The sequence below is a fragment of the Ceratina calcarata genome, unplaced genomic scaffold (assembly GCF_001652005.2).
Source record: "Ceratina calcarata isolate Rehan_Ccalc_2016 unplaced genomic scaffold, ASM165200v1 scaffold233.2, whole genome shotgun sequence".
Classification (NCBI taxonomy): domain Eukaryota; kingdom Metazoa; phylum Arthropoda; class Insecta; order Hymenoptera; family Apidae; genus Ceratina; species Ceratina calcarata.
The window spans coordinates 58,214-71,241 of record NW_017145181.1 but is presented as its reverse complement, the minus strand read 5'-3'; the positions used below and the strand labels follow the sequence as shown (position 1 = coordinate 71,241).

The window sequence follows — 13,028 nt, the reverse complement described above, 5'->3', positions numbered from 1 at the left end:
CTATTGACGATAGCGAAAACTTTTTATATGGAAATTGTAGATCTCGTCGTCCTCTACAAGAAAGATCTGATGCAATTTTCCCGTATTTCCAACGGTTTCGAAGTTATTGGCCAAAAACGAAAATTTCGCGAAATCTGAAGGGGTACCCCTTGGAAAAATCTCGGAAAAATCGAAAATTTTTTTTTGTGGTTTATTATTAGCAATGTCCTTCTGACGTCTGATTTCTTTTTAAAAAATGCGTTTCTAAAGTGCATAAACATTTGGGATTGACTGTATAGCCAATACATCCTTAACAGTACTTGACAGTTTGACATCTCATTTTTCACTTAGTAAGAAATCGTCGAAGTCCATGACGAAATTTTGCACGTGGAGGCGTACATACACTTTTTCTAGATAGCATCGCCAGCGTTGACCAATAATACAGTGTGCTGATAAGTAAGTATATGACGTCGGAAAAAAGCTGTAATCTATTTAACGAAGATTCGTCTGACAGTTAATCACAAATCGACAGTCACGTCGAAAGTTTTACAATCGTTGTATATAACATTACAAATTCAGTATCTTTGCCGCGTTACAATTTGCGCTATACTTTATTTATTTTTCGAATATATAATTTCGCATACGTTGTCACGAGCGATAAAAGAGTGCATGCGCAACGCGCAGCCACTCTTTCAGGATTCGGCAAGTTCCACTGGTCGCAGATGGAATTCTCGCCTGTGATTGAGGTTATAGTTTCAAAGAGAAGAAGAAAGAAGACCAATGTAAGATAGTGTTAACTGACTCGAATCGATGAACGGGAGAAATCGTTTCTGTGAAAAGTGACAGTAGGTCGAGCATTTAATGAGAAGACACACGATGGTAACGACTACTCGATCGCGACGCCGGAACATACCAGTATTAAATAATCTCGAACGTTGCCGATACATCGAATGAGTTGTTATTGTTAATCACAGTTATTGAGTAAGAAGCTGCCAGAGTTTATGTTTCACAACTTGATGACTTTGAGTTAGAGCGTGCGTAATCGTGCGGGAGGAAAGGATCCTCATTTCGTTGATGCAGTCGCGTTTCGTCGATCTGTAAAACGTAATTCAGTGAAAAGGCGAGAAAACGGCGTTGGAAGAGGTAGAAATCTATCCACAAGGTCAGCCGACCTATTTGGATCCGCTATTAATGAATGAGAGAAGACAAAACATGCTTAGCCGAAAGTTAAGTAACAGAAGGTTGCTGGTCGACCTGCTGGCACTGTTTTTTGGTCTCGGTGCGTGGGTCGGTGTGAATGGAGTATACGTTCAGCTGCCACTTCTTGTGAACAATGCTCCAGAAGGATGGAGTCTCCCTGCTCATATGGTTATGCTAGTGCAATTCGCCAATTTGGGACCAATATTATACACATTGTACATAAAGTAAGTGCCTTGGAAACGATTACACGTAATCACATAAGCAGTGAAATATTCATGAATTATTGTTCTGTTCCAGGTACAGTAAATGGGCATGTGATAAATACATTACTTATGTAGTTTTAGCATCAGGAGCACTGTCTACATTTACGTTAGCCTTCGTGTACAACAAAACGTCAATCATATTCGGCAACGAGCATTCTACTGCTCTGTTGTCCTTGATGTTCATAACTGCCATTGTCGGATGTACTAGTTCTGTTCTATTCATGCCGTACATGAGGAACTACAGAGAAATTTATTTGGTCTCCTATCTTGTAGGAGAGGGACTGAGTGGTTTCATACCAAGCATGGTAGCATTGATCCAAGGTGTCGGTGGAAATCCAGAGTGCTTGAACACCACTTCGGCCGAATCTACTAAACCAGTATTCACGCCTTATTATCCAGACCCAAGATTCTCAAGCGAGACCTTCTTCATCTTTCTCGGTACCTTATTGTTCTTGAGTTATCTGTCTTTCTTGGGGCTGAACAATTTATCTGTCGCTCGCGGGGAAAGGGTGAAACACCCAGGTAGCATGGAAACGTTACCGACAGATACGAAAGCACCTACGAGTTACAAAACAGATTCCGGCTGGACGATGCCGAAACGAGAGTACTTCTATTTGTTACTTATGATGGCGGTGATCTGTTTCCTAAGTAATGGTACATTACCGAGTATCCAGTCGTATTCCTGTTTACCGTATGGGAACGTCGCGTATCATTTAACTGTTACATTGTCATCGATGGCTGGACCATTGGCAATGTGCCTAGGCTTTTTTATTCAAACGCCAAAGACGAATTTCCTCAGTGGCCTCACGGTTGTTCTTCTGGTACTGTCCGGCTTCGTTTGCTATTTAGCTGCTGAATCGCCTACTCCGCCTTTGCAGCATAGTTGGCTAGGCGAATTTTTAGTAGTCGTGTCATGGATATTAATCAACGGTCTGGTTGGATTTATAAAATTGGGCATCACTACGATGTTCAGACCTGATCCTGGCAGGGGGCTATATTACACTGGGGTCGCGACTCAGGTTGGATCGCTAATAGGAGCTATAGTCACGTTTGTTTTAGTCAATCACGTGAACCTGTTCCATTCTTATTCACCTTGCTCAATGATAGCCGTAAATTGACATTCGAGAACGAGTACAAATAGTAAGGATTATGTTAAATCAATTAATTTTACTTGAAATTTCATACCATGGACGAATTTAGGGGATATAAGTAAATATATGAATATGCAGGTCAATTTATATTTAATAATGAAGAAATCAAACTGTTTACAATTGAATTTTATGCAGACAGATATATTAGATTTTTTTTATCATCAAATCTTTATGAATTCGTGAAAAGATTAAAACTGATGTTATAGAAGTACTAGATATAATGCATTTTTACGTCAATCGTGAACATGATTCAAGTGAATGTACGAGACAGGTGTACTTAGAAATCCAGAAGTTTGAATAAAATTATTTTATATATGTACATATATAGATGAAAATATATATTTTTAAAATTATAACTAAAATCAGATATATTAGATTTTTTTTATCATCAAATCTTTATGAATTCGTGAAAAGATTAAAACTGATGTTATAGAAGTACTAGATATAATGCATTTTTACGTCAATCGTGAACATGATTCAAGTGAATGTACGAGACAGGTGTACTTAGAAATCCAGAAGTTTGAATAAAATTATTTTATATATGTACATATATAGATGAAAATATATATTTTTAAAATTATAACTAAAAAGCAGTGCAATTATGAATATTTATAATTGTTTGAAACTTTGAACATCTTTCATATTGAAGTATCGACGTCTCGTTAAGTGCTATAATAATGATTAATTGAAGATACACAATTTTAAGTGTACCAGCTTTACTACAGTCGAGGCAAATTAAAGAGGAGTGATTCAAACTTTGTATTTTATCTGATAAATTTTATTGTACGGATTATGGAAGAACGCAAGCTATAACGAGATTTCATCAGACCAGTTTCTCTTTCAACAGCGTAGCTAACAATGTTGTCCTAATTAATAGCATTTTACATAAAGAAGTGAAGTAAAAATCAGAAAATTCGAGTACACGATTAATTATTTTTGAAAAAAGTAATAGGTGAGGATGTTAATTTGCACAATCGTACAAATATTAATTCTATATTTTTTATCATCTATTCAGAAATCAAGATTCGTTTTTCTATACGTAAATGGTACAATGACAAATGTCGCGCAAGATTCGAAGGAATGTAGAGGGAAAAGTTCAATTGCTGCACACTTTCTCGTGATATTGTTCGGCGTATCAACTTGGATCGGTATTAATGGAATATTTATTCAAACTCCAGTGCTTATCAACACATCTCCAGAAGCGTGGAGATTACCAGCTTATCTCGTATTAGTAATACAATCAGCAAACTTAGGACCTTTGGTTTACGCGGTTTTACAATACTTTCACTACAAGATAAACGAGCCTTGGTGGATATTATGTTTGCTGGTATCGGGAACAACTGCAATGGGACTCTTAACATACTTTCATTCTGAAACTGTTGTTATCGCCGGCGATGAATATAGTTTAATATTATTCATCTTAACGTTTTTCAACGCCTTAGTCGGATGCTTCAGTTCTGTATTATTTATGCCGTATCTCCGTAACTTCAGCGAACAATTTCTAATATCCTACTTCATTGGCGAAGGACTAAGCGGCGTACTGCCAAGTGTGATTGCGTTGATACAAGGCATCGGAGATACTTCCGAATGCGAAATTTCGAAGAATGTTACTTCAGATTCGCCCGATTTAACATTTTCTTCGAGCGACTACTTCCTCTTTATTTTTATTATATTATTTTTATCGCTAACTGCTTTCGCTAGTCTGGAGTACTTTTCGTTCGTTAAAAAAATAAAGCGTGAATCTGATCTTCATGCGGACGATGTTGTAAAAGTGGGCGATGATGGATTAACGAAACAAACGCGTAATTACTTATTCACGTTGCTCGCTGTTTGTTGCTTCCTGAGCAACGGTTTCTTTCCTAGCATACAATCTTATTCCTGTTTACCGTATGGAAACATGGCATATAAATTGTCAATCACTTTCGCTCAGTTTGCAAATCCAACTGCGTGCTTATTCGCCTACTGGTTGAAAGTAACGAATGTAACAATCATTAATTATTTGTCTGGAATATGCTTAATCATTGGCAGCTACGTTACATATTTAGCAGTAATGTCTCCGTCTCCACCCCTCCAGGCGTCTGAATTCGGCATTTACTTAGTTATTATATCATGGACAGTTTTAGTAGGATTTATTTCCTATTTAAAATTAATTATCGTCTCAATGTTTCGAAGTGAGAAATTTGAAAACGTGCTATTCAACGCAGGCGTAATTATGCAAATTGGTTCTGCAACCGGCGCAATATTTTCCTTTATAACGATCAACTTCACAAATTATTTCGAGATGCGTAATAATTGTGTATCAAATGGATAAGCTGATATTTTAAATGTGATATTCTATTATTATAGCACTTGAGTCGAGATATCTACTTCATTGATTGATGTACGAAGTAATTGTTTGTCGAAATAGCTTTGAACGAGACGGAATGTAGAACATAATTTATATTGTACAGAAATATTTTTGTAATTGCGTACGCGTCTGCATTTATGAACAAACACATAAATGTGAAGATGCTAAACGATTGTAAAACGTGAATGAATGTTAAAATTTATATATACAGAAAATATTTAATATAAGTCAATGGGACGTTGCGTGATGTTGGAGCATGATTATTTTTCCTCAAGTATTGCCTTCCGTTGTAAAGTACTTATACAAATTATGCTTGTTATGTGTAAATTCGACTGGCTTCGAAATTATACGCCTGAATATTGAGAAATTATTGTATTTATTTTTCCGTCGAGTGATGACAATTTGAAACTTATTTAAAATATGATTTTCATCAGTACAGGAACTCTCGAGTATATTTAGATTAAATTGGTGATTGTCAATTGATTTTTAATAAACTGTTACATGAATTGTTGCGTTTGATTTTGTTACGAATAAGAGACCCCCTAACTGGGAGATGAGAAACGGGTGTAGAAATAAATAATTTTTCTATGGAATTATGTTATTAAATAGTATGACTCGATATTCCGTTTACTGTTTTAGTTTCGCGTATATCCGTGGTATCGAATTCCTTCTAATCAACACGATCAACAACGATCAAGATCACCCTCGAAGCTTATCTCCTTTTTTCTCTAGTACGAACAAAGAAGCTTGACTTTTACGACTTCAAAATTTCATGTCCTTGCAATTCTCAACTATTGAACCACTCGTTTTGCATCTCACTCGAACCGGCTTTTATCTCGCAGTTCTCATTCTCAAGCCAGGATAGGATAAAATCAGATAAAAATCAATGAACTATGAACTCTGACAGTAAAGTCGGCTGACAAGGAAACAGTTCATTGTACTTATATACAAAAGTGTAAGAATTTGTTATATTTGTAATTATTATTAACAGAATGAACGAAGAAAATATTGTAAAGAACTATGTGCTGTCTCAATACACTATGGATAAATTAGATAGAATTAGAGAAGCACTAAAAGAAGATATCAGTAATGTTGATCCTTCATGGTCAATTATATCCAAGAAGGTGTGTGATAGCCTATCGTTACTATCATTGAGGTTTAAGGGATTTAAAGAGAGTAATTGAAAATTGTATATTACAGAAAGAAGAAGAAGAAACTATTGAAGATGATTCATTGAACGACAGCAATAAAGATTGTAATAATGATGTGATGGATGAGTCAGACCAGTTTACTTCCACTCAGTTTTATTTCACGCAAACTGAAAAACATTTCAGTAAATGTATCAAACAGGAAGATGTACGTGTATCGAATTCAGATATCACAGAGTGCTTGCTTGAAGGATTAGAATGCTCGAATGGGAAATTGGATTTAAATCAGTTAGAAAATTTGACAGAAGTAGAAGTCGTGGAAATAGTATGTGGCTTAGAGAAACGACTGAGCATTCAGGGGACTTATAATTTATGTTGCTCCTTGAATAACATAGCCTTAGGTCAGAGGATCAAATATGCATCGACGTTTTATAGCCATTTGTTACTACCAAAGGTGATACTTGTATTAAATTTATTTAATGTATACAAATACAGTTGATAAATTTTGGGTACTATTACAGATTATTGGTTTGGAAGAACCTTCCAGATTACTTTCATCTATTTTAGCGGAGTCTGCACAGAAGTGTCCGGAAGATATACAAAACTTTATTTTTGTTCCCCTTATAAACGTTGATTTAAAAGACACGACAGTTGTCGATGCTATAATAAATGCTTTGGAACCTCAGAGACATACTATTCTCATTAGGTAGGTCGTGGAACCATTCATTATTTCAACAGACCAAATAGAATTAAAAATCTTCAGTATTAATTAATATTAATTTTTTAGGGAATATTTATCAAATGTAAAGGAGCTTAAATTATGGCATCTTCCTATTTTACATACTTTAATTACAGCTAAAACCGATATTTCTACGAACGACAAACTTGTACAGTTGTTATCTGGGAAGGCGATTGAATATGCGAAAGATAAAAATTTCGCAAAAATCGTGCTATCGTTCGTAAAGAAGAACAACGAGTTTTCTAATGAAAAGAAACATATGTTGTGGGAAATAAGTAATGTCAATGAAACGTGTTTTAAAAAACCTATACAGAATGTGTTAAAAAATATATAAATTTAATCATTGAACGATATTTGCAATAAAAATTGTACCATACTCGTTTGTAAGAATTTTTTATCAAAATAAAAGAGGAAGCAACGCGTGCGCCATACGTCCATGAAACCCAACTGCAGATGCGATCAGATGCGATGTGCATGAGATGTAAACATGACGGAAGAACTCTCCGGTGTTACGATAGTGATATTTATTGCTTTCGGAGTGCTAACGATAGTTTTACTGTTCATATTCGCGAAACGGCAGATTATGAGATTCACTTTACGGTCTCGTCGCGGTCCCCATATCCCAATCGGACATGATGCACTAAAGGTAAACGAGACACGCAAAGGTTAAATTTCTTGCTTCATATTATTGTTCTTTTTAATACCTGACACTCTTTCTTAGAATTAATGCATTAATTTATGTATAAAAATTAGCTAAAATATACCGCAATCGCGTAATTTTCAACAATCGTATGTACAAAGATTAAATATTTTTTAATTGTTCAGTCTCTAAAAAAGGAGACTGAGAGACGGATAGAGGTAATACCAAGAATTCAAACCGAACCACAACTTATCAGTGATCCGAGACTTATAACTCCCCGAGGCCAAATCCCACCGCATTATTACAGATTAAAAGCTGTGGATGATGTCAAAACCTTGGGTAATTTAAAAATGTGTTATCATATTAAAATGTTACATATAAATTTTAATTGGAGAATTTCATGCAATTGTACAGAAGCTGAAATAACGAAGTATGACAGCTGTTTGAAGAGACATCCGTCTGAAAATCTGCGAGCGTATTTACTTTCTACGCTGGCCACTCCATTGAATGGAAGTGGTCAACGATTGATTCATCAGTTTTGCGATTTGTATGAACACGCGCGGCACGATCCGACCGAATTCGGTGATGAGGAGTATCAAGTGTATACTCGATTGTTTCTTAAATTAATGGATGCGTAAGTATATGCCTCAACTTCATACTCATACATCTTAATATTATCGAAGTATACCAGTAAAGTGTTTAGTACTGCACAATGAATTTAAATGTTCACGTAGGGCTCGTTTATTAAAATCGTATCCGAGCAGCAGAAAGTCCAGTCCGAGTCGGACGCCTATAAAGAAAAATGTCGAGACAAAAAGGAATATATTGGAACCGAAAATGAAGTTGCCGGAGGACCAAACGTTGACCGGGACCCGACCGAACACATTAACAGTGATGATGCTGGACAACAGTGAAACTTCTGTTTAGCATTATGAATATCGTCACATACAACACATGTGACGAGGTGAACGTTGACGATTGCCAAGTTCCATATTGTGCGGAACTGCACGTAAGTGAAACTCATGCATTCAGTAGATATTTAAACAAGTCGGCCCCGCGACGTTATGCTTCCCGTTTTAATTTGCAGACGTTGGGAACACGCTTTTCCCGATAAAAGTTGTTCCCGCCTAACGTGTACAGTTTTCGATCAAACGTCGATGTCCGTTTCGACCGATAAATATTTCATCCATACGTCTTTGTAATATGGATTATGCCTTAGACAAATTAACGATCGATGAAAGATGGATTTGTGAGTACCAAAAGTAGTACTCGATCTCATGTAATTTAACCATTCCATCACCTGAAAAATACAACATTCAATTAAAATAAAATAAGAGTAGCAATATAATATTTTTCAAAGACTGCTAATTTACTATATATTGTTTTTCTTTAAGGAAATTGTTAAAATTGCTAGATTATCTGACGCTTAGTCTGATCGTATATGAATAAAATAAATTGTGAATACCTGTGGGTTTGCGTGCTTCCAATCCTGTTTATCAGAGAGAATCGTTAGAGCTTGCGGAAATAATTCTATTCTAACGTCCTTCGAATTTATCTCTTGATCGCACTTCATTAACATAGAATCCACGCCTGATAAACTAATAATAGATACGAACAAAACGTCACTGTAGAATTGTAGTCTCTCATTACGATCGTCCCAGGCTTCCATGGAAAATCCTTGAATTTGCGTCATAAGATCTAGGATCCAATTCGAACTCGATTTCTCAAATTGTATTTCCCTCAGTACTCTTTGTACAGTTTTCAGAAAATATGTTTGGACACTTCAATAGAAACATTAAAATATTTCTATACATCCCGTTGACATATTAAGATAGTTTTTAGAGAGTAATTAAAATTCTTACCCTGAAGTAGAGGCGGCAGTTTCATCGATGGTTTCGTTCAACCAGGCTAGGGTAGGCTCGGAAGCAGATTTCGTCAGAATCATTTCAGCCCTGATCGCAATCGCGTTCTTTAATTTATTCTCTGTTATTTCCCACCATACTTTAGGAGACGTCATCCTCTCCAAGTGCTCCGTTAATAATTGTAAAGCCGCGCTAAAATACGAACGAAAACGATCGCACGTTAAATCCATCCTGTCCAATAGTTTCTCCAGTACGGTAGACAATAACGTGGAGTTGGCGTGATACATCTCTTGATTCTTTAATGCCTGCGCGTACGCGCTCATAATACAATTGAATAATTCTATTGAATCTTCATTGTCGATATCCATCTTTTCAATTACGTGTTCTAAAGTGATTTCCAAAAATGGTTTGAGAACGTTCGGTTGCACTGCTTGGCAAAGATCCTCGAGGTTTGAATAGAGTACGGTGTGCTCGTTATGCTTCCAAATGAAATTTCCAACGTTTATAGACTTGTACGTGAACATGTGCTCCTCGATGAAAGACTTTGCGGATGACGATATGGCTGCGTGATGGCACGCTATCGAAAGCGTATACTGTTTAGCTTCTGTCGACAGATCGACTGTGTCCTTAAGGAAAATCCAATTTATATTAGGCAATGGTTTTGGATATTTGTGAGCGAATATTCGTAGACATTCTATAATTATTCGATGATTATTCGGATCAGATTTATTAGATTTCCTCAAGTATTCACCGACGGCTCTGATTACGCTTTTCTCTGCTAAATATTTAAAATTCTGCGGCTCCCCTTGAGGCCAGGCGTACATGCCAGACCGAAAACCTTTCACCTCTTCAGTTATAAAAGAAATTAGAAAATTCCCGGCTGCGGTTAGTGTCGTTTTATTGATATTCTGAAGCATTTGTATCCAACAAACGCCCGGTATATAAGAGAGCACGTCCTCGGGTTTTCTAGCCGCGTCTACCGGGGTTTTTGCATATGCTGCAGGCAACGCAAGATTACGGCTGAATTCTTGAGGCAACGTTTTCAATGTAAGCTGTTCCAAACTGAACGAACTCAAAGCTTTGAAAGCTGCGTTGGCCACTCGCACGTCGTTGTGCATCGCGCATTTCCACAGTTTTGAAACTATGTTCTCAATCAAGCGATCATATTCTTCTTGATACTGAGAGGGCGCATAAGACGTAATGTCGGAGAACAACTCGCAAAGACTCTCTAAAACAATCGTCCGCTTTTCTTTCTCCATTTTCGGAGCCAGTACTCTCCACGTCGAGCAAATGTCTATGACGGACGCTTTGCAAAGAGCAGAGATGCAACCGAGGGCTAACGCGCTCGCCGTCCCGCTCTTTGAATCCGTTGACCGATTCAATATCTGCGACAGTAACGGCACCAAAGTTTCCCCGTGCTCGGGATGATTCTCGGCAATGTATTTCATAGCTCTTGCGCACGTCGTATCCGAATACCAAGAGCTGTCGCTCTTCATCAGCCGAATTATCGCAGCCGAGACGAATCTGTAACATCTCTGTTCCTTTTTCAGTGCTCTCAGGTATAATTCGATCGCGAAATATTTCAGTTGCTTGTCATTGTTTAGCAACGTGTCCAACGTGTGGGTGACTATCGGAATGTTCTCTTTCGTAATCACAAGCTCCGGTATAACCAGCAGTAAGCATTTCGATTCGGCGCTGGTTTTACATTTCGTCAGTTTATGCAATACCAACGATAGTACGTGCGAACCGAAACTCTTCGTCTCCTTACAGACGTCGACCAGTATGTTGCAACAGGATTCAGTTACGCGTGGTTCTTTCGTATGCAGAAGGACACCAGCTACCAGTAATTTGCATTTGCCCTTCAAGTAAATCGGTACGCGAGACATGGCCTCTAGCCATAATGAAATATCGTTCTCTTTCCATGTACATAGACCATGTACCATCTCCGCGTAGAATTGAATACACGGATCGGAATAAGAGAATACTTTGAACAGCCTGTTCGAAGGTGTCGGCTTGTTAGTAGTCTTTCCCCCGGCGGACGTTCCGTTGGCTATGTCTCTCGCTAAGTCCAACGCGTCGGAACATAACACGGATGGATACGCCATCCATTTTAAGATAGACGATTTCAGAATGTTTAAGAATAAGACATCGCAAGACATCTTTTTTATCACTCTATTACCTGCGGTAATGAGCTACTGTGAGAAATCTATATAAATATTAAATTCAGGCTATATAAAATATACTTACATATCTGTAAGGCGCTGTACAAATAGATTGCCGGGCACGAGGCTACTACTTCAGCCATCAGTGTCAACATGAGATTTCCTATAGAACTGTCACAGTGATCTATGATAGCGTGTATAATATCAAAGTTTGGCCTTGGATCAGATCCGTTTTTCAGCAACTGGAGTATCAACGATGCGGTCATCGGCAGTAATGCACTGCAGTCTTCTCGGTTTCTCTCCGACAGAGCTTTCTCTGCAAGTTCTAAGATTCTATAATTTGTATTTACACAGACGTAATCGTCTGCTGTCGATAGCCAGAGCAAGGTCTCCATCTGAACGCGCGTGCCGCGTTCCGATTTGATCAACAACCGCCAAACCTGTTGCATACAGCTGTCCATCGAATTCATCGAAGGATTGCATAAGACGTACAAAAATACGGCGCGAAACATTTTGACCCCGTTCTCTTTAATCCTGAAATGTTGAAAATCCGTTTGCGCGATGTGCGTAAATTCATTCCCACATGCATTTTGTATACATCTTATACGTACTGGGGATCACGGTGATTCATGATAAACGTCATTTCACTTAATATCGTTTGCCAGCTATGTTTGTCCCGAGTTAAAATGATTATAAACGGATGTTGCGGCGCGTGTAAGGCAAACGGGTATATAGATTTGTTCCCGTCGCGTTTTAAGTCCAATATTAACAAACGACTTATAATCATCACTGCGACCGTGTGACTCCTAAAACATGTATTCGCGGTATCGTTGTAAAAATCAAGACGTCTGAATTATGTCGTTGTAGTATTTAGATTTATTCATATACTTTATAAAAGAAATGCTCGATGTGAAAGTAGATAATGCATCTTTGATATCCCATAAACCATCCTCGGTTAGAGCAACGAGTGCTTGACAGGCGGACACGCTGAGCGTCACATCCGCACTGTCTTTCTTTGTTAACAACAATTTAAACTCTGCGATCTGTTTAAATCCGGGAGATTAACAATTTTATTTGCTGATCGAGCGAAAACTTGTTTTACCTTCGAAACGTGATCCGCGGGTTGCTCGGACTTTTTTTTCTTAATGGATTCGAAGAGCTTGGATATCGCCTGAAGGAAGAGTATCGGTGGCAGAGAAAATTTAGGATGTCCGTAAATTGTACGGATAAAGAACAACTCACGTGCGAAATCAAAACGGGATTCCCTGATTCTAATTTGTATTCTATTTCATCCATATTTTTCTAACGAATTAGGCACCGTCTTAGAAGAAACGTACAAGAAGTATCGTTATTAATTACTGTCACTGAGAATATCACGATGTGATAAACTTGCGATCAGATATATTTAGGTTATGTTGTTTCCTATACGAATACTTTATGCAAAATAGTAGCAACAGAAAGAAAATCGTTTACTCTTGTAATATCAGTGAGGGTTTGAATATCATAATTTAATTTAATTATTTATTATTTGTTTTAT

The 13,028-nt window shown here is 37.5% G+C and overlaps 5 protein-coding genes across 7 annotated transcripts; 4 read left to right on the top strand and 1 right to left on the bottom strand.

Moving 5' to 3' along the window:
* Nucleotides 1–329: 329 nt before the first annotated feature.
* On the top strand, nucleotides 330–7,172 carry LOC108622693 (uncharacterized). 2 transcript variants are annotated; one of them, XM_026811683.1, is made up of 5 exons: nucleotides 330–435; nucleotides 5,932–6,064; nucleotides 6,141–6,542; nucleotides 6,610–6,794; nucleotides 6,876–7,172. In XM_026811683.1, exons 2-5 carry the CDS (start codon nucleotides 5,933–5,935, stop codon nucleotides 7,159–7,161), a joined length of 1,005 nt encoding a protein of 334 aa, XP_026667484.1. In that variant the 5' UTR covers nucleotides 330–435; nucleotide 5,932; the 3' UTR covers nucleotides 7,162–7,172. The 2 variants fall into 2 exon arrangements, with proteins under 2 accessions (XP_026667484.1, XP_017876232.1); XM_018020743.2 differs by lacking the exon at nucleotides 330–435 and having other exon boundaries at nucleotides 5,548–6,064.
* Nucleotides 488–2,949, top strand: LOC108622692 (solute carrier family 52, riboflavin transporter, member 3-A). The gene is made up of 2 exons (XM_018020742.2): nucleotides 488–1,403; nucleotides 1,477–2,949. Exons 1-2 carry the CDS (start codon nucleotides 1,171–1,173, stop codon nucleotides 2,558–2,560), a joined length of 1,317 nt encoding a protein of 438 aa, XP_017876231.1. The 5' UTR covers nucleotides 488–1,170; the 3' UTR covers nucleotides 2,561–2,949.
* On the top strand, nucleotides 2,963–5,446 carry LOC108622691 (solute carrier family 52, riboflavin transporter, member 3-A). The gene has a single exon (XM_018020741.2). The coding sequence runs from the start codon at nucleotides 3,552–3,554 to the stop codon at nucleotides 4,902–4,904; it is 1,353 nt and encodes a 450-aa protein (XP_017876230.1). The 5' UTR covers nucleotides 2,963–3,551; the 3' UTR covers nucleotides 4,905–5,446.
* Nucleotides 7,173–7,291: 119 nt separating the features above from the next.
* LOC108622694 (uncharacterized protein C1orf43 homolog) lies at nucleotides 7,292–8,642 on the top strand. The gene is made up of 5 exons (XM_018020744.2): nucleotides 7,292–7,473; nucleotides 7,653–7,806; nucleotides 7,882–8,101; nucleotides 8,202–8,476; nucleotides 8,555–8,642. Exons 1-4 carry the CDS (start codon nucleotides 7,315–7,317, stop codon nucleotides 8,392–8,394), a joined length of 726 nt encoding a protein of 241 aa, XP_017876233.1. The 5' UTR covers nucleotides 7,292–7,314; the 3' UTR covers nucleotides 8,395–8,476; nucleotides 8,555–8,642.
* LOC108622690 (focadhesin) lies at nucleotides 8,483–13,018 on the bottom strand. 2 transcript variants are annotated; one of them, XM_018020739.2, is made up of 8 exons: nucleotides 12,734–13,018; nucleotides 12,594–12,662; nucleotides 12,380–12,534; nucleotides 12,103–12,297; nucleotides 11,577–12,025; nucleotides 9,330–11,508; nucleotides 8,933–9,248; nucleotides 8,483–8,767 (listed from the first exon to the last, which is right to left on the bottom strand). In XM_018020739.2, exons 1-8 carry the CDS (start codon nucleotides 12,785–12,787, stop codon nucleotides 8,615–8,617), a joined length of 3,570 nt encoding a protein of 1,189 aa, XP_017876228.1. In that variant the 5' UTR covers nucleotides 12,788–13,018; the 3' UTR covers nucleotides 8,483–8,614. The 2 variants fall into 2 exon arrangements, with proteins under 2 accessions (XP_017876228.1, XP_026667483.1); XM_026811682.1 differs by lacking the exons at nucleotides 12,380–12,534; nucleotides 12,594–12,662; nucleotides 12,734–13,018 and having other exon boundaries at nucleotides 11,577–12,017; nucleotides 12,103–12,177.
* Nucleotides 13,019–13,028: the final 10 nt, after the last annotated feature.